At 37.1% G+C, this 24,915-nt stretch overlaps 1 protein-coding gene across 1 annotated transcript in view; it reads right to left on the bottom strand.

Annotated features, from left to right (window-relative positions):
* fibcd1b (fibrinogen C domain containing 1b) overlaps positions 1-24,915 on the bottom strand; it is a 119,141-nt gene that overhangs the window by 11,220 nt on the left and 83,006 nt on the right. Inside the window, exon 8 of the mRNA XM_029252989.1 lies at positions 3,122-3,301. Coding sequence (XP_029108822.1) covers positions 3,122-3,301 — 180 coding nt within the window. The remainder of the gene's footprint in view (positions 1-3,121; positions 3,302-24,915) is intronic.

Genomic DNA, 24,915 nt, shown 5'->3' with positions numbered 1-24,915 from the left:
GGGTCGCGTTAATGCATTGAATTATTTATCATTTTGCTTTGGGAACGGCAATGGTTTTCAACTTAAAAACTGTTTATGCAAGGCAATTGAAAAGAAATATTTTGGCAAAATTGACTTCATGGCTGCATGAGCTTACTGACACTGATTTATGTATTTATTTACTGTGTAGTCAAGGGGAAGAAAAATACGTATTATGATCCTGAACATAACTTTTGTTTCATCATTTAGTATTTCCATTATACATACAAAATATAGTCCCAGAAATTGCTATCCATTCCCATCATCTCAATGTACCACCACTTCAGTAGGTCTCCAAGAGAGTTATGAGAAAAATCATAATGGATTGATTCTGAATGCTGGCTGCAAACTGCTACTCATCTCTCAGAACTCAAAATTTATTAAAGGAGACAAAATTATTTCTTTACACACACTGCTGTGAATGACAGCCCTGTAAAATAAATGCAAATGAAATAAAATGAATGCAAATAATCGAGTATTAGGATAAATGTGTCTATCTGCATATTTTAACGTTAGTGGACTGTGTCTGATTGGGTTTTGTTAGCATAGAAAACTAGGCAATGCATACCTCTCGTGAATTAATTACATAATGTGGCTGGTGACGCTGACTTGTAGCCACTTGAATTCTTCATTTTGCACCGATTTTCTTTTCGTTTTGAAGTTTGGTTTGTTTTAGCTGTATGAAAGAACATGCCTTACCAATGAAACCGAAGTCGAGTTTGTTTGAAATAGGTGGTCTTAAGTGTCCGTCATAGGAATCAGTGTTAATGTTTCTACATATTAAAAGAACTGCATCAGCTGAATACAATCACGTACTGACAACAATGTGTCTAAAATGTTCAATCAGTACCCACTGAGTACTTGATTTTTACAAAATAACTTGACATAAAGGGATTTTTTTTAACACAAATAAAGTCATGCAGTAAGTGATTTTGAGCCTATCTGAGGGCTGTAACTGACAATGCTAACAAAAATTTATATCTGGTGTTGCTTCATTATTGATATGACCCTAGGGTATAGCCATAGCTTGGACAATGAGTAATAGTATAACTTTTCCAGTGGTAAAATCAAAGATTGCAGGGCTAAACCAGTGCAGCAGATGGCTTATAGGTTAGTGGCTAGAACTGCTACCCTTGGATCCAAAGGTTGCTGGTTTGAATCTCCCCTGCAGCAGTAAAATTACTTACATAGGGGTAAATATCTTAACATTGTAAGTTGCTTTTGTAAAAAGCTTTAGGTGAATGTAAAAATTTATCTGAATATAGGTAAGTCAGTAAGCATAAATACTGTGTTATAGGGAAAACAGAAAACAAAGGGAAAGCAAACATATCATCTTCAACTAAAATTGACCAGAGATCTGATATTGCAGGTTTTCCTCTCTCTTACACAGTCCTCAGATATGGAATTCTTCTGTTGCCCATTCAAAGTCAGATCACGGTCAAAATGGTGGTTATTGCATGAAGTTCAGTGCAAGTCTCAAGACTGGAACAGTTTAGCAGCAGTGATTCTGAAAGGCTCAGGTATAATTCTTTGATAGAGAGAAAAAAAATATTTCAGAAAAATGATAGGACATTTGATACATAACTTGTGATTTGGAACTGTAGGGGATGCACAACCAGCACAGGGATATCAGAACTGTCAATCAGGTGCAAGTTGGGGGGTCTTCTGCATTGCTATTCTAGTGATGAACTTAAGGTATTTCAGGAATACATCCACACACACACATTTTCTGAACCGCTTGTCCCATACGGGGTCGCGGGGAACTGGAGCCTACCCGGCAACACAGGGCGCAAGGCTGGAGGGGGAAGGGACGCACCCAGGACGGGACGCCAGTCCGTCGCCAGGCACCCTAAGTGGGACTCGAACCCGAGACCCACCGGAGAGCAGGACCCAGTCCAACCCACTGCGCCACCGCGTGCCCCTCAGAGTACATCCAATACACAAATATCACAATGACCTACACCAAGCTCAGCACTTGGGCCTCGCTTTTTTCAGCCTATTATTCCAGCCCAAGTTTCGTGAGATAATAATTTCCTAAGACATGAAACACAGAAATAAAAATAACGACAATATATAAAGTTAAAGGACTACTACTCATGGAAGTCAACACAATGACTGATTACTCTCCATCAGCATACATGTATCCTTTGCAATGCTGATTTACAAACCTACTGTGTCTCAAAGCACACCTAAAAATGTAGCTTCTTGACAATGAAAGTTATTAATGTTTTGGATCAGAAAGAGTAATGATGCCTACAAGGGTCCCTGTGGTCCATGGGTATGAGCCAGCAATTTTATTTCCTGGTAACTTCTGAACATTAGAAAACAGATGTTTTGCAGTACTGTACTAATATAAAGAGTAATAAGGGTGAAATGTCATGTTGGGGTCAGATTTGTTTTGTTCATCTCAACATAATCATTATAATATCACAAGCATAAAAGCAAGAAAAAAATGAACATACAAAAATCAACTGTAAATATCTTGAAGAATTACTACATTATTTGCTTAATATTGATTGTTTTATCAGTCCAGAGCAAGTATTGAAATTAATGAGAATGGACATTTGTTTCAGTCTCAGCATAATATGATCAGATATCAACTGTCTATGAATGCAAAATATGCTACAAATCTTATCTCAGTATCCTGACTTTTTGAAATTAATTTCACTCACCATCTCCCCTGCTTTTTTAACTTATTTGACCCTGCCTGATGGGAGGTTTGGCATCAAATACTGGCCTGCCAGTAACTGTCTTTTGTGCAGAGCAAGACTCAACTGTGTTTCACCTGTCTGAAGTGAATAAAGAATGTCCTTGAGTGGCCCAGTCAAAGTCCTAACATAATCCTACAGAGAATCTGCAGCAGACTTGAAAACTGCTGTCTGAAAGAACTTGACCAAATCACTGAAGAAGGGTGGGCTGAAGCAGTCCTGCAAAGTTCAAAGAGACTTCCCATAACACAGTAACGGTGCCTCCACCAAATACTCAGTTCAAGGTTCAGAACACGGAATACTTAATAATATTTGGATTAGTAATCAGTAATCAGTAGTGAACCATTACTGAAATTAAACAGATAGGAACATAGCCAGAAAGATTGATACAAGACCTGCAGTTCCGGAATAGTCAGCGATGGTGAGCGGGTATCCGTCATCATCTGGATTCACAGAGAACAGGCCCACGCCGAAGGTTCCATACTGTGCAAAGGCTGTGCTGTTCTCAAAGTCCTCAAGGTCAACACGCAGCTCATAGTTGGCCTGGATGGTCAAAGCATGAATCTGCCTCATACCTGGCATACAGGCATAGAAGGACAGCAAATTAGAGCACAAACAACCAAAAAAAGCATATTAGTGGAGTTGACAAAAACAAAACACATGCAGGAAGTTACGAAATTATTGCGAATAAATTAGATATTATATATTTCCCAGTGTATGGTTCATATATGGGATTATTCTCTGCTTTACCACACGTGTCTGGAAGTTTTATGTTTTTCACAGAGGGATTTCTAGAACAATCAAAAATCTGTATAACAGCTATAAAAACAGCTAATAAATTTCAGCCCTCATCATCTCTGAGGACAAGAGTCTGCTCACTCTATGGGCTTATAACGAGGAATACGATAGAGCAGAATCAGCATAAATGCCACAGCGGAGATTCTGCTGAAATAAATGGAAGTGGAGGCAAAGAAATACATCTAGTTACACGCCTGGAGGTCTGTAATCGGTGATCACAGCACACACATGCAGAGTTGTCTGCTGTAATTCTTCAAGTCATAAAATGTACAAGTGGTGGCAATACTGGAAGAAACATATGTTTAGAAATACTGAAAAAAATGATGAATTAAGAATTGTCCCTTATTAGAGAGGTGACATTTCTAGTCATGGTACGGGGGGGTGATAACATTACATACAGGTATTGCTTGTGCATAATTTAAACTTTGCATTTGTATTGTACTGCAAATACACTTTCTTAAACTGTAACTGAAGTTTATTAAATTCTTTAACTTTGTGACCTTGAACTGAATACAACTGATGCAATGTTGGATGGAATAAATAATATTAACAAAGAACACATGTTCTTCCCTATTTTTAGAATTCTGTCTTTCAGTCTGTTAGTTTAAGGCAAGATTGTATAATGCAATAAACTTAAAAAAGACCTTCCTTTATAGAGACACCCTGAAATGTTGTTTTAATGAAAATGCTTAAATTGTTAGATGAAGAAGCGTAGTTTCCTGGAGTGATGGTCTAAAGTTGTAAAAGAACATTCCTCTTTGCACCATAGACTGGTATTCTATTACAGGAACATCTTAGCAGATGATTCTTGTACATTTTCCTGTTTATCATAGAACAAATATTATTCAGCCATAGTTTTGTAAGTTTAAACTTTTGGTTTACTGCACTTTACCTTTTAAACATCATGTACACATGGCAGCCTTGGACATACCTCATTATTCTGAAGCATTATGCTATCGTGTAGGTTATATCATAATGCCATTGTTTGATCATAGAATTAGACACCTTTAGCTGAATATGTATCACTGTTTCATAATGTATAATTCCATGGACAGTAATTTCATTTTTTGGCACCGATTTTCTCTCCAGTGTTACTCATTTCCTGTTCTCTGCCATACACAGTTTTTTACAATGAATTCCACAACATGAACAGTATGGGGCTTACGCCCCTGTCATACCACTTACTTTTTGCATTTCAAACCACGTAGGCACTGTGCCAGAGAGCTAACAGCAGACAAGAGGAGCGACACAAGCCTCAGTTCTGGAAACCAGGGACCTGACGGGTCAACAAAGCTAGTTTAAACTGCAGCCAGCCAAGGAACACTGAATTAAAGCACACCTCTGTGGAGCTGTTTGGTCAACCACCAGGAAGCTACTAGTCTGAAACAATTACCGGACAGGTCCATGTTCAAACTGTGGTTTTACATGTTGAAATTAGCCTGTGCTAGGTAAGTGTTTTTTTACCAGCTGGGCCACGGAAGTCCAACTCATATTATTTTGACATATAATAGCATTATTTTTGTAATATTGTTACAACTTTCCGTCATGACACTACAGGGATAATGGTTATCATAATGAAACCGAGAGTACAGTATGTCTTTATTCATTTGTTATAATCCGGAGAAGCTCATTACAACAACTCAACTTTCCATTTTCAGAGCACTGTAATTGAAAAAAATGGGCAGCGCCTTGAATAAAAGAGATTTTAAAATTCGAAAACATTACTCATATGAGTGATATAAAAATTCAGTTTTTTGGGTCACTTCCCTGAATATAGAGCACCACAATATGATTTCTGTTCAATTTTGTTTGTATAGGAAAATAAGTAACTGGAAAGCTACTTTGAAGCAGCACTGTGTGATTTCAAACATGGCCAAGACATGCCAGTTTCAAAAGTAACGTAGAGAATTTTTTTTTTTTTTTTGACAGGGCTTTGCTTTCTTTACTGTCAATTATTTTGAAGTGTGTGACAGCATACCGATGCAGTTTCCTAAATTAAATAATAAACTCTTTGTCAGTTTCCCCTTGCGGATTCCTGGACACTAATGCAATAAACTAAAAAACCAAAACTAAACAACAAAGCAACAAAATACCCTCATAAGGAAAAATACATCCTATTCAGGATGTCACTCTACAGCCACACATTTCTGCACCTTTCTCTTATTTTCTCCCTTTCCAGACTACCGACTGACTGCAGACTATTCTTCTGTTGAAGCAACAAGACAAAAATAATTTAAACTTGTTATTACATGTGGTTGCAGTAGATCAACTCTGCAACAATCATCTTTGTGATGTAACAGTCAGTATATCTGAGCACTCAACCCACAAAAGACCCGATACAAGCACGACTCACTTTAAATACTTCTTAAAATGTTTTAATTTCTTCAAATATAGCAAAGGCCATACTGGATATGCCCCCAGTCTCAGTGATGCAGAGTTTGATTCTGATGAAAATACGAGATATTAATAGCATTTTAACAGCGGTTTAGTTTTTTACATACAATAGAAAGGATGAGAGCCGATGGAAGTGTCTCTGCAAGTCTTCATCCTCTCACACCTCAGAGCACAGCATCTATGTTCAGCTAATGATGGCATTTGAGTGAACCGCGCAGGATAAAAGAAGTGGTGTCTCAGCTTTCGAAAGAAGGGAAGAAATGTAGTGCATCTAATCTGTCTCTCTTACACAGCAGCAGAACCTCCTGTTCCGTGTGCTTGCTTTCGTCACTCACTATAATTCCCCCAAAACTAAAAACAATTTCCCTGGTTGCAGATGTTCCCAGTATGATTTTTTTTTTGGAATGTTAACCTATCCAAATATACCAGTCTTCCTAAGGTGATTTAGCTCAGTGTCCTTCACAGTAAAATTGTCCCTTACTAGCAGAACAGAGACAAGTAACTGAGAGAACATATGTGCAGATAGAAAAACATAAAATTATTTGCGGTTTGGTATCACTTACAATGGAAACAGATGATACAACAGAAAACCATATTATCCCAAACAGAATCTGTCAGTTAAAAAAAATGAGAAAGATGGCAATAATCACGCCTTTTGAGCTTCACAGAACCAGTGACGTGTAAAAAGAAGAATTTTAATTTTAAATTCCTGCCTGAAGAACTTCACAGGGCCACAAGGGAGACATGCACAGTGTTATGAGTAAACAGCAATGAATAACAGCCATAGAGGAGTAATATCCAAGCAAAAGGGCAAACAGTAACAAAATTATGCAGTTTTATAGCAATGATAATAGAAGGACAGTTTTAATACAACTGAAGTTTGGCTTTCAGAATTCAATTACAGCATGACATTGTACTGCATTGGTTCAAAATGAATTAAATTATGCAGGTAATAGGGAATTGGCAGACTATAAATTGAATTTGCTGCATTTACTCAAAGAAAGAATAACGTTTGGATATATTGTCAAAAGAGAGGGAGCTGAGAAAAAGTGCTGTTTGTAAAAGTGATACTTATAACAATAAGAAAACCCTGAAAAAGAATAAATTATTTTCCAGCTCTCTTTAGTCTGCAATAAATTCATTATGTTTGACTTAAGGAATGTAATAAATGAACAGACATTGATAAGTAAGGTACCTGTTTGTCAACTTTGCAGTACTCAATTAGTATTAGAAAAACTTAAATTGAGATTCTGCTGTACAGCACTACCAAACAAAGACACAAACAAACACCACATCATCCTGCATCATGGTAGTCTTAATATTGTTTTATACCGTATATCCTTTCACACACTGCAACCCAGTAATGGAGAAGTGATTACTGAAAATGGATGGATGGATGAATTGATGAATATCCTTGTATAACATGCTTGAGACGAATGTGTCTGGAGTAAGGAAAGTAAAGATTTTAAACACTTAATAGGATTTCAAAAGCAATGTTGTTTAAACATTGATGAGTACTATTCCCAAGTGGTAATTATTCTATCTGAAGCAAATTAACGTACAGCAGGGTACCAGGCAGCAAACCAGTTTGTGCGGTGAGCAGACTTAATAGAACATGGCACCTAGCTGTATCTTGTTAATAGATCATGTACTGGCCCTACTGGCTTTCTGAGTCATTAAAAGCATACCTTTAAACACAGCTGCCTAATGGACTCAAAACCTGGCCTACAGCCATTTCAACTCTACCATTCATCATGATGTAATGATACAATACACCTATAATTAAAAGCCATATTTTAACATAGAGTAAGAGACTAAGGGTATATCTTACAGTGTAAAACTCTTTTCTTTCTCAGGTTTTGGTCATAAATACACATTAAATCCAGCCTGACAGATAATATGGGTCAATGTGATTATTCAGGATTTCTCACACATAGCTGCTTTGTGCTCTGTGTGAAGCAAGTTAAGCCTAGTTATGTTAAGGATATTAGACAATTATACTGAAGGTGAAACCACTGAACAACACAAAGAGAAACATGGAGTAAAAAATGAGCTGTCGTCTGTGTTTAATTTCAGGATTGCTTGTTATACATACTTAAAAATACAAAACCAACAAGTTGAGAAAACACATTTTAACAAAAAAATTTTAAAATAGTTTAAAGTTATAACAGATCATTATTTTGTGTATATATGTGCCACACATATACAGCAGTGTGACAACAGCAGTAACCAGCAGCTACTTTGCAGCACGTAAATAAATTTTAACGTCTTTAGGAAAAAAGTAATTTCGAAATGTATATTTTTTAATCAAAAACAGTGGGAAAAAAATTTAGTGCAAAAATAATCATGCAAATATGGCACACAACTAAAAATCAGGCACATAGTAGACTTAGGATGTTGAAGATGGATCTCACTTTAGAGCCAAATAATACAGCTCAGTTCTTGTTGTTGAGATACCAAGATTTACTGGACATTCAGGCTGGTATATAAATGAACATTAAAGCCATCATTCTTTGACTTTATGCTTTTACCCGAAACACTGGGAAGCCATCTCTGGATGCATGAATCTTTAACTTAATTTTAGATGTTTTTTTAATTGAGGTGCGGAACACTTTGTGTTGGGAGGCAAAACGAGATAGAGGATGCTGACATTTAATTTAGTTTGATTTGACTCAACACTCCTCGCTGGCCTGCAGCTCCTGGCGTTGTTGTTAATTAAAAGCCCTCTGTTTTGACCTTAGCCTTGACTCCCTGAACGATTGTTCCCTGAAGTCAGGGCTGTGTGTTGTGATGTGAATGTGGTTGTCTTCAGGCAACTCCATGCATACCGTGGAGCGGGGGGTGGGTGGCATATGCCAAGGCCTATACCTGTTCAGGGAAACAAATAAGAAAATGCCAAGATGGCCTTGCTGTGACCGGGGTTGATTTTTAGTCTGCACTGAAAAAGGGGAACAGAAGTCTTTCTCCCAGACCCATATAGTCTTAAGAGCTCCTTAAAGACTTCCTTTCTTATGTTTTGTTCAACTCCTCTGGGGAATCTGACTGTACCTAAGACTCCCTCAGTGCCAGACTAAGCAGGGGTCTATGAGAATGAACCTTGCCTGGGCATATGTGATTCATAATTCATGCAGCTGCAGTCAAGTCACAATGGAGACAGAGTGACCTTCGACAATGAAATGGAGGCAGGATTCTTGCACTTGAAAAAGCTTGCAGTGCTGAGGAGCCTAGCCTACCAGGGGACGCATGACACAGCCACCTGCTTTTATTGCCTCTAGCTCAGTTTCTTCCTTCTACAGATGACAATCCCTGGATTAAAAAGCACTGAATATCACCCACTGTCCTCAGGTCAGTATGTGTCAGCTGACTATTTTGCTACATGTCTTCGGGAGAGGAAACAGGTTGTAAGTGAAGAAAAAATTCTGGCCACCATTTTCTGATATGTTGCCCTTGGTGTCTTCAGTAATATGAGCATCTGGAAAATTGTCCATCATCATTATTCCTATACTGCAGTACTGCTCACTCTAAGCAGTCTTAGGTACCTCTAACATAAACATTAATTAAAAGCCACAGAATTTCCCTTGGGTCTGTTCTAAGAATTTAAATCCTGATAAAGACAGCAGTTATTAAAACATTATTGTCAAGCTATTCAAACACTCAATATGTAAATGAATGTGAAGGTTCTTTTGATCTGAAATCAAACAAAATGTATTCATTATAACTGTACTTACATTAAAGTTCTAAAGATAATGTTTGGCACAAGAATGCATTTACTTTGGCTTTTAATGTCAACAGGACAATGTCTTTCCATTAAAATTAGAAAGTAATTTAAGCTTAGGGTTTTGGAATGTCTGAGCAACATTTGAAGCAATGGATGATGTAAAGCAAATTACGCAGAAACACACACACGAACACACATTTGTTTTTCAATTTACTGATCTATACAGATGTATAATACCATGCAAACTGTAGTGGCTGACAATCAGTCAAAAGAAAACTAAATATTTTGTCAAAAAATATTGCATCTGTTTACTCAAAACAGTGTTGCTATCAAGGAATGTAAAATATGATTTATTTTTTTAAATAAGGGGTTAATACGAGGATGTATTATAACGTAAAATGCAACTCTGAATATTGATTAAATCATTTAACACCCTAGATTTGTATTTTTCAGGTCTGATTTACGAAGTAATGAGCCTGGCATCCATGTGTTCATGATTAAAATTTAATGTCTCAGCAGGAGCTTTCACTGCAACTAAAAGGTTCAAATATTAATGATTTATTTGCTTTGATTTTAAAAGTAGGTGGGGAAATCTATTTGATGCTGTTAAGAGAGGAAAGTCCCATTCCAACCCTGTTGAATTTTGCCTTGTGGCAGAAAGAAACAAAGAAAAATAAATAAATAAATAAATAAATAAATAAATAAATAAATAAATAAAACACGCATCTCTAAATCCGGTAGAAAAATGATTAAACTCTTTTTTCACGCATGTGACATTTCTCAGAATTAATTATTGATGATGCTTTTTTCTCAGCATTGCTGCAGGCTTTCACTTGTCTATGGTTGTTCTTGGTAACAGTGGTGACTGCGCAGATGTCCCTCTGACGTGCTGAAGAGGAATATAGCAGAAGGAAGAATAGAAAGCAAGCCCACAGAGTGATTGTGTGCTGGACAGGTGGCCGCTATGCAAATTCCTCTCAGGTAAAATGATCACTGATTTATATTGGAGATTCTCAGCACAGATATGCATCCTTACTTTTCAAAAATATGCTAGCCTTATTCTATTACTTCACTCAGACATGGGCACCCTGATTTGTTATTCATATATGTTAGTCCCTAACAAACTTGTACAACTGATCTGGAGTGCTCCACATTAATATTGAAAGGAATTTACAAAAGGACAGTGGAGCGGTATCAAAGCAAGAAGCATGTTTTTGTTTGTTTTGAAAGGTCCTTCGTAATATAACTTATACGTACAGTACAGTCGTATGGTTTTTTTGGGTAGCTAGCGCATTGAGCCACAAGCTGATGGCACTCCAGATCAAGTGCTTGCTTAATAAAGTGTACAAAATGTCTAAACACAAACCTGAATAAATGTACACTACTCTTTCACAATTTTAAAATGGCTCACATGTTCCCCTGTATTACTGGCTATGTGAACTGCGTCTATCGCTGTCAGATCCAGGTCAGGCAATCAGAGAAACAATTTTCGGCACTTTGCTATCTGTGTGTTGATTTTAAGCAGTGTCTTTATTTCCCATCCAGAAATGGTGCTTTGAGGTATGAAAATAGGTGACAGTATAAAGATAGGCAACAAAGGTTTAAAAGTTAAAAACAAAATTTAAAGAAAGCCAAATTAAGTCTAATTATATGCAAGTTAAATCTTTTGGAATAAGATTTTTATCCTGCCTTAAGACATGCAATATCTACATCAACTACCACTTCTGTTGTGATCAGTTCATTCTTTTAAAAGCTGTTATAACTGATATTTGAAAAAGTGGAAAGAACAATGAAATGTTGAGTAAGCAGGCTGAATAACTAGAAGCATGTAATTTTGCTTTCTTAAAAATAAGCTCTGGATAGGTTTACAGCCTAGATTTGTATTGGGGCCACTGTTCACCTGCAGAGTAGTATTTTGGTGGATCAGCAATAAAAATTTATATGACAAATTAAACCTTAGTTAATTCAATTTCAACAAAGACTGATATCCTTTTAAGTGTTACATTTATTTACTTAGCATACACTTTTCTCCAAAGCAACTTCTAATGAACTCTATGTAGTTTTATCAGCCCACACACCTTATTCACCAAGGTGACTTACACTGCTAGATACTGTAGCGTTCCCCTATGGAGCTACTAGAAATCGGCTCCAGAGTCAGGGTAAAAGAAACATGCTCTTTATTAAAAGCGTACATGTCTCTTAATACGGGGGCAGGGTGGCGCAGTGGGTTGGACCGGGTCCTGCTCTCCAGTGGGTCTGGGGTTTGAGTCCCGTTTGGGGTGCCTTGTGACGGACTGGCGTCCCGTCCTGGGTGCGTCCCCTCCTCCTCCAGCCTTACGCCCTGTGTCACCGGGTAGGCTCCGGTTCCCTGCAACCCCGTATGGGACGAGCGGTTTGGAAAGTGTGTGTGTCTTAATAGCAGTCTTAACAAAGACACTTCAGACAGTACAAATCATACTAAACACCTGAGGATTCCCATGACTCCCTAGAATTAAACACTGAACATAAATAGAATGACAACTAATCAGAAACCCCACACACATAAACACTAATGCCAACTATTTACACATTTACTCCCCTCAGCGCTGTTACAATACACTACTTACAGTGGGTCACTCATCCATACACACTCTCTCTCTGTCATTCACACCCTACGGGTGAATCTTAACAGCATGTCTTTGGAGTGTGGGAGGAAACCATAGCACCCAGTGGAAACCCATGCAGACACAGGAAGAACATGCAAACTCCACACAGACTGAGCAGGGATTGAACCCACGTCCTCTTGCACCACCCAAGTGCTGTGAGATAGCAGCGCTACTCACTACAAAACTTTATTTTCCAAGCTGCTTGACTTTTGCTGAAGCCCATATTATTAGGGACAATGTGCAATTTAAAAATAAAAAGAAAATTCATAAGTCCACGGTTTGCTACAAAACAAAATCTTATGGTTCTTTGTAATAAATTAATCTGAAAAAAAATCTTTTTATGCTTTCTCCTCGCACATTAACACTATGATTAGAACAATCATTTTAAAGCCAGGGTTAAAACGTTGGTGTTGGTGTTATTTAATTTCAATTTAGTGTTTTGCATTTAAACTTACAAAAATCTTTCATTCTCAATTGCATTGCCAATTTATATTATGTCCACATGGTACTGCACAAATTTTTCAGCTTTCAGCAGCCTCAGACTGATGCCATAAGGAACAAGTGTAACACAAGAATAACACTGAATTATCATACCAATTAAACTTTTATACAAAAGACAATCATTTATAAACTCTGTTCGCTAACACCTCAACTTTGTCACGTGATGGACAGAAGGCAATGTGTTTCTTTCAGATTTCAGTTATTTCCCTAATTAAGTGGTTCATCTAGGATTACTTGGAGCAGACTGAGGTTCTAGTAGTTCATGAGGCAAGTCATAGGATCTGGAGTAAGTTTTGTGATCATGGAATAACCACAAGCAATAAAATGTAACTGTTACTTTCTCAAATGAACATGCAATTATGTACTCATTTATATACTGTGTATAGATTGTAACAAAAGAAAAAAGTTGCCAAATTATTACGCAAATTTTATAGGTAATAGGAAATTTTGAAGAAGAGCCACATAAATGGATCTCCTGTGCTTGGTATTAATTATTAGTTTGTGTACTGGCACTCTATATGTGTTGCTATAACTGAAATGGGATTTAAATAACAACACCTTTCAACTTCAGAATACAATTTTTAAGTGTGTGAGAACAACACTAATGAATGGTGTGAAATCAACTCTTAACTGCGTGACACAGAGAACCTGTTACACTGACAAGCTTCTGCTGGCTTGCATCGTACAACTCATGGGACAGGAGGCGTTAACAAACCACTCAAAGCTTTCCTTTCGCAACACTCTTTGCTTTACGTCCCTTGAAACCCATCAAACCATATGACATGCTCAGTACACCACAAGCAAGGCACGTTTGTGTTTCGTCTGTCTGGAGAGTAAATAACACTTGAGGAATCAGTACTATGAATAGATCTCTAAATCTCTCATTGGTCAAGCCCAAGCCCTCCTTTAATATATGTTGCATCAGAACTTTCTAAATAAACCTAGAACAGAGGATTTCAGGACATCTAATGAAACAGCAATGGGATGATCAGAGAACACCTTTTTTCCCAAGAAATCCAGGCCATGTGACTTTTGATAGATAAAGTGTGGTTTTATTAAAAAGACTACAGCCAGCGCAGAAGGTAATATTTTCTAGTAATTATGGCTCACCTTACTCCAGAACAAAAGAGAAAAGAAAAGAAGAAGAAGAAGAACAGGCTAGATGGGTTGTCTTGTCATACAGGACCATTATCAGAGAAAGAGCATGACCTAGACTGGTGCTTCATTTTGTGTTCCTGTTCTCTTTTTTCTGTGTATTCAGTGGAGATGATGATTTAACATGTCTAGCACATTATCTCTCAGAGTCAGATCAGAGGTAACATACACCAAGCCTTGCTTTGACTAAGGCAGAGGGTTACTCTCTCCCATATTTTTTTGTTGCAAGCTTTTCCTACATTGTGTGCATGGTCACCAGTAAAACAAAAATGCTGATATACCGTGCATTTGTTCATTTAATTTCATACTATACAAAAATACTTGATAACAAACCATGAACCTGGTAGAGAAGGGGTAAATTTACATATTCTTTATTAAGAGGAAAAATCTGCACAGGATGAATTATACATATTGGCTGCATTGAAGTTTAAAAATCTGAACATAATTTTCATACACATCATAGCCCCCAAAGTTGATTATAACTCAGCTTTAAATTAATTAAATTCCCCTGCCAAGCAGTTACTAGGCAGGTTAACACTGTAAACACAGGGAGTTCTATTACAAAAACTTTTTAATAGTTCATCAATTAGTTAAACAAATTATAGAGTGTAATTTCTCATGGCTTTGATTAAGCAGTAAAGACCTGTGTTTGTATTAGTCATAGAGACATTGTGCCCTCTGCCAAAGCATTACAGTATTGAACATGATGGGGAAAAGATTTTAGTATTACATCACACTGCCACTACAGAATTGGATCAAACAAGGTACTGGTGATATATGAACCTTCAGTAGTAACTTAAAATATTTCCTTTTTTAGCTCTGTCAAAATATATAAAGAAAGATACAGTCTGTCCATTGTCAACATTGCAACAGATCATGTACTAAAACCACACAGTTATCTGTTGAATGAGAAAAATAAGTGATAAAGATTTTAAATCAAAAACAAAATGTATCCATGCATGATTACTAATTGCTTTGGTTTTTATCGTACCACAGATTAATTGAAGACACAGAATTTCTAAATCTCTCCATCAATTCAGGTGTACAGTTCTGCTCTCAAAAGTTGTCTGTACCAGAAGTGTAAAAAAATAACAGCACCAGTCTTAAATATTATATTAAATATGTCTAAGTGTGTGTGAAAACATAAAGATAAAAAATAAATAAATAGAAGTTTTTGTTTATTTGGCCCATAAACCCTCAGTTGTTACTCAGCAAAAACAATTGGTATTGTGGAGTGAAAAGCACACAGATTTTTCAACAATCAGTATCTTAGAACTTAGTCATATTTCTAGGACATGCTGAAGTTGTATATTTGGGGCACTGAAAAGAGCATAATGCACAAAAAAAATCCCTGATAAAGTATTGTATGTGTTACTCAAGGTAAAATAGGAAGCTCTGGAACAGCAGAGTAGGATAACCTCGGTGGAGTGTAAAATAACTCTGACATAAAAAACAGTTGCACAATTGTTAAGTAAAAAGCTCAGATGAAAAACACACACACAATATGAAACCACTTGTCCCAAAGGGGGGGGTTGCAGTGAACCAGATCCAAGCCCAGCAACACAAGGTACAAGGTTGGAGGGGGAGGGGACACACCCAGGATAGGACACCCGTCCACTGCAAGGCACCCAAAGCAGGGCTCAAACCCAAGACCTGCCAGAGAGCAGGACCTGGCCAAGCATGCTGTGCCACCACACCTTCTAGATGCAAAACAATAAAATTTTAAAAAGTACAACAGAAGTACTGAAGCAATTCAAGAATGTTGAATTAATATACCATAACATAATTAACAAAAACTTACTAAATCAACATATAAAGAAAAATATCCCTGCAAGAAAACCATACCTGTTGTTCAAAATGTTTTTGCTGGGAATGAATTATTAAATATGTTTAAATTTTTTGGCTAATAATGATAATTCTAGGAGGGGTGCGGTGGCGCAGTGGGTTGGACCGGGTCCTGCTTTCCAGTGGGTCTCGGGTTCGAGTCCCGCTTAGGGTGCCTTGCGACGGACTGGTGTCCCCTCCCCCTCCGGCCTTACGCCCTGTGTTGCCGGGTAGGCTCCAGTTCCCCACGACCCCGTATGGGACAAGCGGTTCAGAAAATGTGTGTGTGATAATTCTAGTTAATAAATTAGAATTAAAAAAAAATCAGTGCACTTGCAAAAATGCATTTAAACTTTTTTTTCAGGATTTCCTCAAAAGCTTTTTGTTCTTCAAACCTTGATGGCTCCTTGTGAATTTGAGGGTCTTGGTGCCCTTCTGGCCAACAGCCACTGGTGAACAGTTCACTGTAAAATCTGCTGAATTCATTAATTCAAAAGTCCATTAATCATTCACTGATACCTCTGCAACCCATGTGTGCTGCTGCTGGAAAGCTTTTTTGGATTTGTTCATTTTAATTCCCAGGCTTATGGTTAGTGTGTGACTCATCCAACAACAGTGTCTTTTTAGCCCTCTAAAGCTCTATCTGCAACCTCTTTCTACATCATCATTTTGTATTATCCAAGTCTTGTGCAGAATATTAATGTGTCTTTTTGTATTTCTATGTCTGCTGCTGATAAGGACTGCCAGATCTCCGAGTTCCATTCATCTCCATCTCTCACTGATTACGGGGTTAAGGCAAGATAATCTCTCGTTAAGATAAATTTACAGCATTTCAGGAAGCATCACATTTGATTTATCTGATAATCCCACAATAAGATCTTTCATATTTTTTCCCCATATTTGCCTTTGTAACAGTGTTGGTAAATCACAGCATTTGTGAATGAATATGGAATTTGATCAAGCCATCTTGTCAAACAAATATATCAAAACACTGATTAAAAGGCTATTAAGGCTCTACAAAAAGTGTATACTGAAAAACTCTCACCTGAAAATCCCTCATGTTTAAATCAGGACAAGCTTACACATTAGAAAGACACCACATACTAAAAAAAAAAAAAAAACCATTAGTATGTTATTTCCAATTTGTTGCACAAGAAAATAAGCAAATGATAGATTTTCAACCTCAAGGTCTTCTGTATTAGTATATGTTTGAGAAAGCCATGTACACATAACTCCCCTAAAAATGTAGCTGTATAACTAAATAAAACCCTGAAGTCATTTTGAAAAAAGTGATAGTTTATATGTGTGGATTAAAATACTTGATCAAAATATGCCTACACAAAAAGTTTTTCTTGCCACTTTAAGATGAAGTACAGAAGAATCATTCTCTACCATGGTATCAGGCATCTTAACACCCCAGCTGTCCTGATACAATAAAAGCTTGTGCGTTTTCCCTGGTTGAACATCTTTACTGACGCAGGAACAGTAAACATGCTTTAAGTTCATAGAAAAAAAGTCAGAGATCAAATTTCTTGTCTATTTAGGATATTGACTCAGTAGCATTAAGTGTCACCAACTGTAAATGTAGTTTCCAAAAAACCATTTCTGTCTGTACTCAACAGTAATTTACAGTAGTCTCTTATTTTAAGCAGCTCAATTAATGTATTACCCAGTAATAATTTATTATACAACAGCAGTAGTTAGGTGTTGGTCAGAAAAAGCAAGTATTCATTTTCTTTTGGACAGCCTACTGCTTTGTAAGTGTATTATGTTCAGATGTCAAAAAGTGGCAGTGATTGAAAAAGGCAATTATTCATCATTACTGCTTTTTGACAGTACACCACTTTTTTCATGTTTCAGGCATCACATTTTGTAGTAAGCTGTAAAACTGTGATAGATAAATGTTAGGAAAATTAGTTACTTGTCATCTACTTATTTTCAACAGTCTATATCTTTTTGACATTATGTGTCATATTTGGCCTGCTATAAAAAGCGGTAGATGATCAAAACTAGTAATCATTCTTCATATACCACATTTTGACGTGTCTTGTGTTTCAGTATACTCTGGAAAAAATTAGAGTCAGAAAAGGCAATTATTCATCAGCTATTAAATTAAATGACAATGAATTGGGGTAGTTAATATAATATCTTTAAATAATAAAATTTTTAAAAATCAGGATGTCAATAAAGCTACTAAAGTGGGTAACAGTTGTGGATATGGACGTGAGATCATATCTGGCTCAATACGTATAGAGTTTGCATGTTCTCCATATTTACGCGTGGGTTTCCTCCAGATGATTTGGTTGGAAGATGGATGGATGAATTGGATTGGATAGATGGATCACAAGACTTTTTAATAAGCAAAGAAAAGTCAACTCAAACTAAAAAAAAAATTGTTCAGCACTGCTATACATATAATCAGTATCAAAGCATTTCTGCAGCCCTGGAGTTGCAATCTAAGAGCAAATAAGAGGAAGAAGAGGAAAATTTTAATTTTTTTGATGATACTATTTTCAGAGTAAGAACAGAACAACAAGCATGTTTTTAAATACATTATTGCAATTAAGTGAAAAAGCAGTTAAATAAATCAGTCCGTATTTGAGTTTTAATCTTGAATTGCTCATTTTCTGTATGAGTAAAAGGAATTCAATGAAGGACAATGCGGGGGGCGTGGTGGTGCAGTGGGTTGGACCAGGTCCTGCTCTCCAGTGGGTCTGGGGTTTGAGTCCCGCTTGGGGTGCCTTGCGATGGACTGGCATCCCGTCCTGGGTGTGTCCTCTCCCCCTCCGGCCTTACGCCCTGTGTTGCCGGGTAGGCTCCGGTTCCCCGCGACCCCGTATGGGACAAGCGGTTCAGAAAATGTGTGTGTGTGACAATGCACTTTCATAATAAAAACAATCTGAATTTGACATTACAGAAATGTTTACCAACTGAAGGTTCATTATTAATTCCAGTTTATTTGTTTGTAGTAATTCAGTGCTATGTTTTGCCTTTTCACCAGTTAAATACAGACAATGAAACAATACAAAGTGAAAAAATAGAGGTAATTTGGCAGTTGTCATCCAATCACATTGCTTTTTAAAATAAGTATACTTATTTGGTACCTTGTAAATTTGCTCTGGTTTGATAAGACTTTGCTGGTTAGGCAATTTGAGCAGTATTTCCACTGAAACCATCAAGTAGCAATGATTGCTTTTCATAACCAAGCAATGTCTACAGAGTGACTTAATTCTGAGAAAGCAATCAACATGTTCAGGCCTGTATTCACTGAGTATCTTCAAGGATTTAGGAGGTAGAAAGGCACTAATGAGGACTATCATGTATATCATCTCTTAAGGTGTTAAATGTTAAAGTAGTGTCCATATTTTGCTTACCAAGAATATCCATGCATATTATTATAACTACAGGCAGTACTGACTGTAAGACTGCAAAATATGGGCAAAATACTGCTAATGAAGATGTGTTGAACTTTTATGTAAGCTAGTAAGCACTGTGCTACTTTCTATTGCTCTTTCATTTTGGGCTGTTTGAAATCCAGGTGGTAACAATGACCTTTAGATAAAGATAAAGGGTAAACCACATATCCACAGTTATATATCCGTTTGCATTATTCATGCTTTTGTTACCAGCAGTTACCATTTAAAGATTTAGAGAGCAGATAGTGTCATTTTTAAAGAGTCTTTACTTAAAGCCTGGTGGTTCAATGCTGTTATTTCTAAGGAATCAGGATTGCATAAATACTTTCACAACTGTAGCAAGTTACAGAATAATTACATTTACTTTTTCATTTGTGCATTAAGAAAACAATTAATTGCAGCCTTAAAGTATACTGTACAAGTACAATTATGTAGTACATAATCATTTAATGCATTCTAAATGAAGATACAATGATGAAATTCTATTACTGTGGCTACATGGTGGTGCATCAGGTTACACTGGTGCCTTACAGCTCTTGGGCTATGGGTTTGGACATGTGATCAAATCTGGCTCAGTCAGAATGCACTTTTGCGTGTTCCCCCTATGTTCATGTGGCCTTCCTCCAAATGGTTCAGTTTCCTCCCACAGTCCAAAGGCTTGTTTCCAGTGACTTGGTGACTTTAAGTAACTTATAGTGTGTGAATGTTTGAGTGAATGAATGTGTCACTGCCCAGCGATGGAGTGGAGACCTGTCTGATGGACTGGAGAGCAGAGGAAACCTGATAAAATCTCAGTACAGCAGTGGATGTATGCAAGTACAGAGGGCAGCAGTGTTATCAGTGATATGTTGTATAAAAATGGCCATGATGCTATCTGATAAACAGAAGATAAATAGTAGTTCTCTAGCAATAGGAATTGTTGCTGTGATTTGATTAAATTTACTTCAACTCTGTGTGCAGCAGTGCTTCATGTATTTTTAAGCATTTTAAAAGCCTGTGTTTCAAAATATAATTTTTCTGTGGCACATGGGAAAAACCCATGTTAGACAATCTGAATCTCTAAGAAATACAGTAGAACAAGGCAGTGGATTCACACATGAGACCTAATGTACTGCAGTTCATTTAAAGCATTTCGATATCTTTGAATATTTCTGATTTGGAAGAATTGTCTTCAGCTGCTGAATTTGAACTTAAACGAAACACACACAAAGGCAGTAGGGATACATCCCAGCAGATATATTATCAAAAAAAATAAATGAATAAAAACCAGAGCACCTGCAGGAAACTCATACAAACATTTACATTTCAGTCCAAAGCACAGGATCTCTGCTGCAAAATTCCACTACTGAATTCATGAAGTAGCCTCATAAAACACTAAAAAACCAATGACAGGATCTAGACATAATCATCGAAATATACAGAAATATACCTTGCAATTATAATTACAATTTGCAGGTAAGAAGAATAATGTCACGTGTGAAAAATATGCTTAATTTCCAAATTAGCATGAGTAAAAAGAAGATTTGAGATTTTATAAAACTGACAACAGTTAAAAAAAAAAGAATGAAAGGCATATGCAGATCAAAACCAGTTACTGAGGAAATCATAAAATTCTGCTGACTGCAAATAACAGTCAAATAATTTCATTCTGAATACCATTTCTTTCTAACAGAGCTATGATAACACATCCTTCCTTTTGCATATTCAAAAGCGTATTACACATTATCACCAAGACCCTAATGAGTTTCAGTGCCACCATTTAATATGTATGTTCCTGGTGTGATGAGTGAATCAGTCATTTTGCCTCATCACCAGGACACCTCGTGAAGCACTCTATTTGCGTCAGGCGGGGTCATTATTATGTTGACAGCTAGGTATTTCGCTATTACTAAAATTCATGAAAGTATTTAGAATTTATGAAAAGTGATAAAATGAAAAAAGTACTCAGTGAAACAGACTATGTAATTGCTACTTTAAAGTAATTTTATGCATTACCCTTGATGAATGATAGCTCACAAAAGAGCCCATAGACCTAATTGTGAGCAATTTTTAACGCCCCCCCCCAACTTTTCTCTCAAATTATTTGCATTCACCGAGTAAATGAGAGATATAAGAAAGATTGCTATGATGTTGCTTTGTTGCTATAACACTCTGCATAGTGTATGCATACTGTACATACCTGAGTGGCAAATAGTTTTAAAGTCATGAAAATGCCATTTTTGTTAGCCTTTGGCCAGAACTAACAACACATAAATGACTTGAGAAGGTGGGATTATCAAGATAAGGCTGATAAAGGAAGGTGGCCTTTGGTGAAGTCAGGGTCACTCTGCTTGTCTCTTTCTTCATTAATTTCATTTTCAGTTCATTTGTTTAATTTTTCAGCTTCTATAATTTGTATAAATTGCACATGAATGGACCTTACGAGACAGAAATTGTCAGCCCTCTGAGACAGAAAGATATCATCCAAGTCATACGGATTTATGGATAATCAACTTGTATGCATGTATGGATACTGATCTTGTTCATGTAGTTCTCATTTTTACAAGTATTTTGATAATAAAGCCAGATAAAACTGCACTTCAGATAATATATTGCTGATGTCCTGCTCTTTCAGAATAAGACTGTAAGGACAGAGAAAGTTAGAGAGTTGCTAATAAATCCTAACCCTCATTTGGATGAACATCTGCTTATTTGTGTCTCACTAACAACCACAACATCTCTCCTTCCATGGTAACACATGGCAATTACTCACTTGGAGTGATATGTGATCTGTTTTTCAGTTCTTCTGAGTCACAAGAAATAAATAATGACAAAAAGTACAAGTAAAAAAGATTTAATTTAATCGTAAGATTTTGTCTTATTAAAGGTTTCAGTGCTGTTAATAATTTTTAGACACACTTCTGCATGGCCCAAATTATAAGATAATGCAATGTTAATACAGGTGGTCCCTGATTTACAGTGGTTCGACTTACGATTTTTTCGGCTTTACAATGGTGAGCCGGCAATAGACATTCAGTAGAAACCGTACTTTGAATTTTGAATTTAGATTTTGATATGAGGAGCAATACTTTCTTGTGATGCTGGGCAGCGGCAGCAATCCGTATCTCCCAGTCTGCTACGCGGTTGTGTTTTGTGCATCCATAATGTCACATAAACGCCCATCTGTGTCTCATGCCTATTGGTGGGAAGAAGAAGAGGATGGCAATTACTCTTGAGGAGAAACTCAAGACAATTGCCCAGCACGAAGGCGGCAAGCCCATTGTCACTGGTACTGGTGCACCTGGCGCACCCAACGACTGCGCATCTAGCAACTGCGTGCTTGACGACCACCTTGACCCCCCCGGTGACGACCCTGGAGACACAGTATAAACACACACCTGGCCGTGGAACCTCCAACTAAGAGATGTTCTCCTCACCTATCTTCCGAGCCTGATTGTTCTGCTCTGTTCTCTTGGTGCAACCCCATGTGATACAAATAAAGCGAGTTAGCATCAGCACTTGAGTGTGCTCTCCTGATCTTCCTCTCACAACGTGACACCTGTAATGGCCATCGCACGTATACTAGGTTATGATTTTCGATAGGTTAGGTGTATTAAATGCATTTTTGACTTATGATATACAATCCAGTGGTGGCACAAACACGGGTAGGTTGTGGGTCCAAGTCCAGTAGATTTTTTGTTGCGAATTATGTGACGACTAACCACAAACACTAACAGGATGAACAAACATAATATGCAGACGAACAACCATGAACACAGGAAGAAAAACATATCCAATACTCTTTATATCTCCTATAGGTAAGCGAAAGAATCAGCAAAGTTCTTAGTCCATCTCTTCAGCTTTAAAGCTGAGACTGATTTCTAAACTGACGTGTGGTATGTTCGCTCATGTTGAGGGTAAACGGCTCACTAGTAGCCAAGGCAGAGAGTGGCAACCAAGGAAATAACACATTAATTACACACTCTTATTTCAGTGTACACCCTAATATATGTGAATATATTTTAATGAGCATGTGAAATTTGTACCTGAAATCATACTAGTAGAAAACTTCACCACATCCCACTCATGATGAGAAAAAATACACCCCAAGCAGGACTCGAACCCCAGATACTCAAACCCCAGAAAGCAGGACCGGGTCCTGCTTTCTGGGGTTTGAGTCCTGCTTGGGGTGCCTTGTGATGGACTGGAGCCCCGTCCTGGGTGTGTTCCCTCCCTGTCAGGCCTTGCGCCCTGTATTGCCAGGTTAGGCTCCGGCTTGCCGCCACCCCACTTGGGACAAGCGGTTTCAGACAGTGCCTGTGTTTGTGTATTAGATTTGCACTGAACATTCAAAAGCAGATTTTAGCTGTTTTAAAATTTTTGCAGTGACTGCCCTTTTCTTGCTGATTGTAATGTGCAAAAAAGACAAACAATGAATGATAACAAAACTTTCAAGATAATTAAGAGAACTGCTTTGAAAGGTTTTGTTATGACAGCTAATGCTATGTGTTCACATGGATTTGTCCTTTTATATGATTTGTTAATGATTTAACACATTTGAATAAAAACAGGTAAGTTTTTTTTGGCCTCATGACTGTGTTATGATTTTTCTCAAGTGACTGAACTGCTCTGATGTTCAAAAACATGAAACAATGGTTTGGAGAATCCCTAGGATGAAACACTTTTTCAGTGAACAAAAGGTACAAAAAAAAAAGGACTGTAAAATACAGCTGTATATACACTCACAAAAAATAAATGAGTAAAATAAATGTTGCTGTTCATCATATTCTAAAACCTGCTTTAAATTGAAATGAGGAAAATGCCATAATTACAAAAAAACATCTGCCTGTTTGATTTGGTTATGCATGGATGAGCCAAACAAAATTTAACTGTCAAAATTTAATTTAAAGACCCAACAGCTTTGGAGATTTTTTTTTTTGTAGATTTTCAAAGAACATTAAAAGCTTTTCAAAAGAACATCCTACATAATTGTCAATGAAATATGCTTGTGTATGTTTACTAAGCTTGTATTCAGATGTTCTGTCTGTGGTAAACTTCCCCGATAAAATTCAGTAAAACATATTCACAAATTCTCAATTTAAAAAAAAACTATCCAAAAAAAGGCCTGTTGCTGGAAACATTCAAAAAAATGAGATGAGCAAATTATGATACTGCTTTCTAGGAAGTGCTTCTAAATTACTCCAATTCTCGTAAATTTCAGAATTACTGCATTACAGTTGTGATTACTGCAAATTGCTGGCATTTTGTCCACTTCAAACTATTCTGTCAGGACCTCAGCTTTGACCAAAAAAAAACATGTATGTACACTCACTGGCCACTTTATTAGGTACATCTGTTCAACTGCTCATGAATGCAAATATCTAATCAGCCAATCACATGGCAGCATCTCAATGTATTTAGAATGTAGACATGGTCAAGACAATCTGCTGAAGTTCAAACTGAGCATCAGAATGGGGAAGAAAAATGATTTAAGTGACTTTGAACGTGGCATGGTTGCTGGTTCCAGACGGGCTTCTCTGAGTATTTCAGAAACTGCTGATCTGCTGGGGTTTTCACGCACAACCATCTCTAGGGATTACAGAGAATGGTTAAAAAAAAGAGAAAATATCCAGTGAGTGGCAGTTCTGAAGGCAAAAGGGGGTCAACCTGGTACTAGCAAGGTGTACCTAATAAAGTGACCGGTGAGTGTATATACAGCTGTATTGTATGTGCTATTGGCATCTTCTGAACTAAGGCTA

This window comes from Scleropages formosus, chromosome 6, assembly GCF_900964775.1.
Source record: "Scleropages formosus chromosome 6, fSclFor1.1, whole genome shotgun sequence".
In the NCBI taxonomy this organism is placed as follows: domain Eukaryota; kingdom Metazoa; phylum Chordata; class Actinopteri; order Osteoglossiformes; family Osteoglossidae; genus Scleropages; species Scleropages formosus.
The sequence above is the reverse complement of the archived record's forward strand: the minus strand, read 5'-3'. Positions and strand labels throughout refer to the sequence as shown.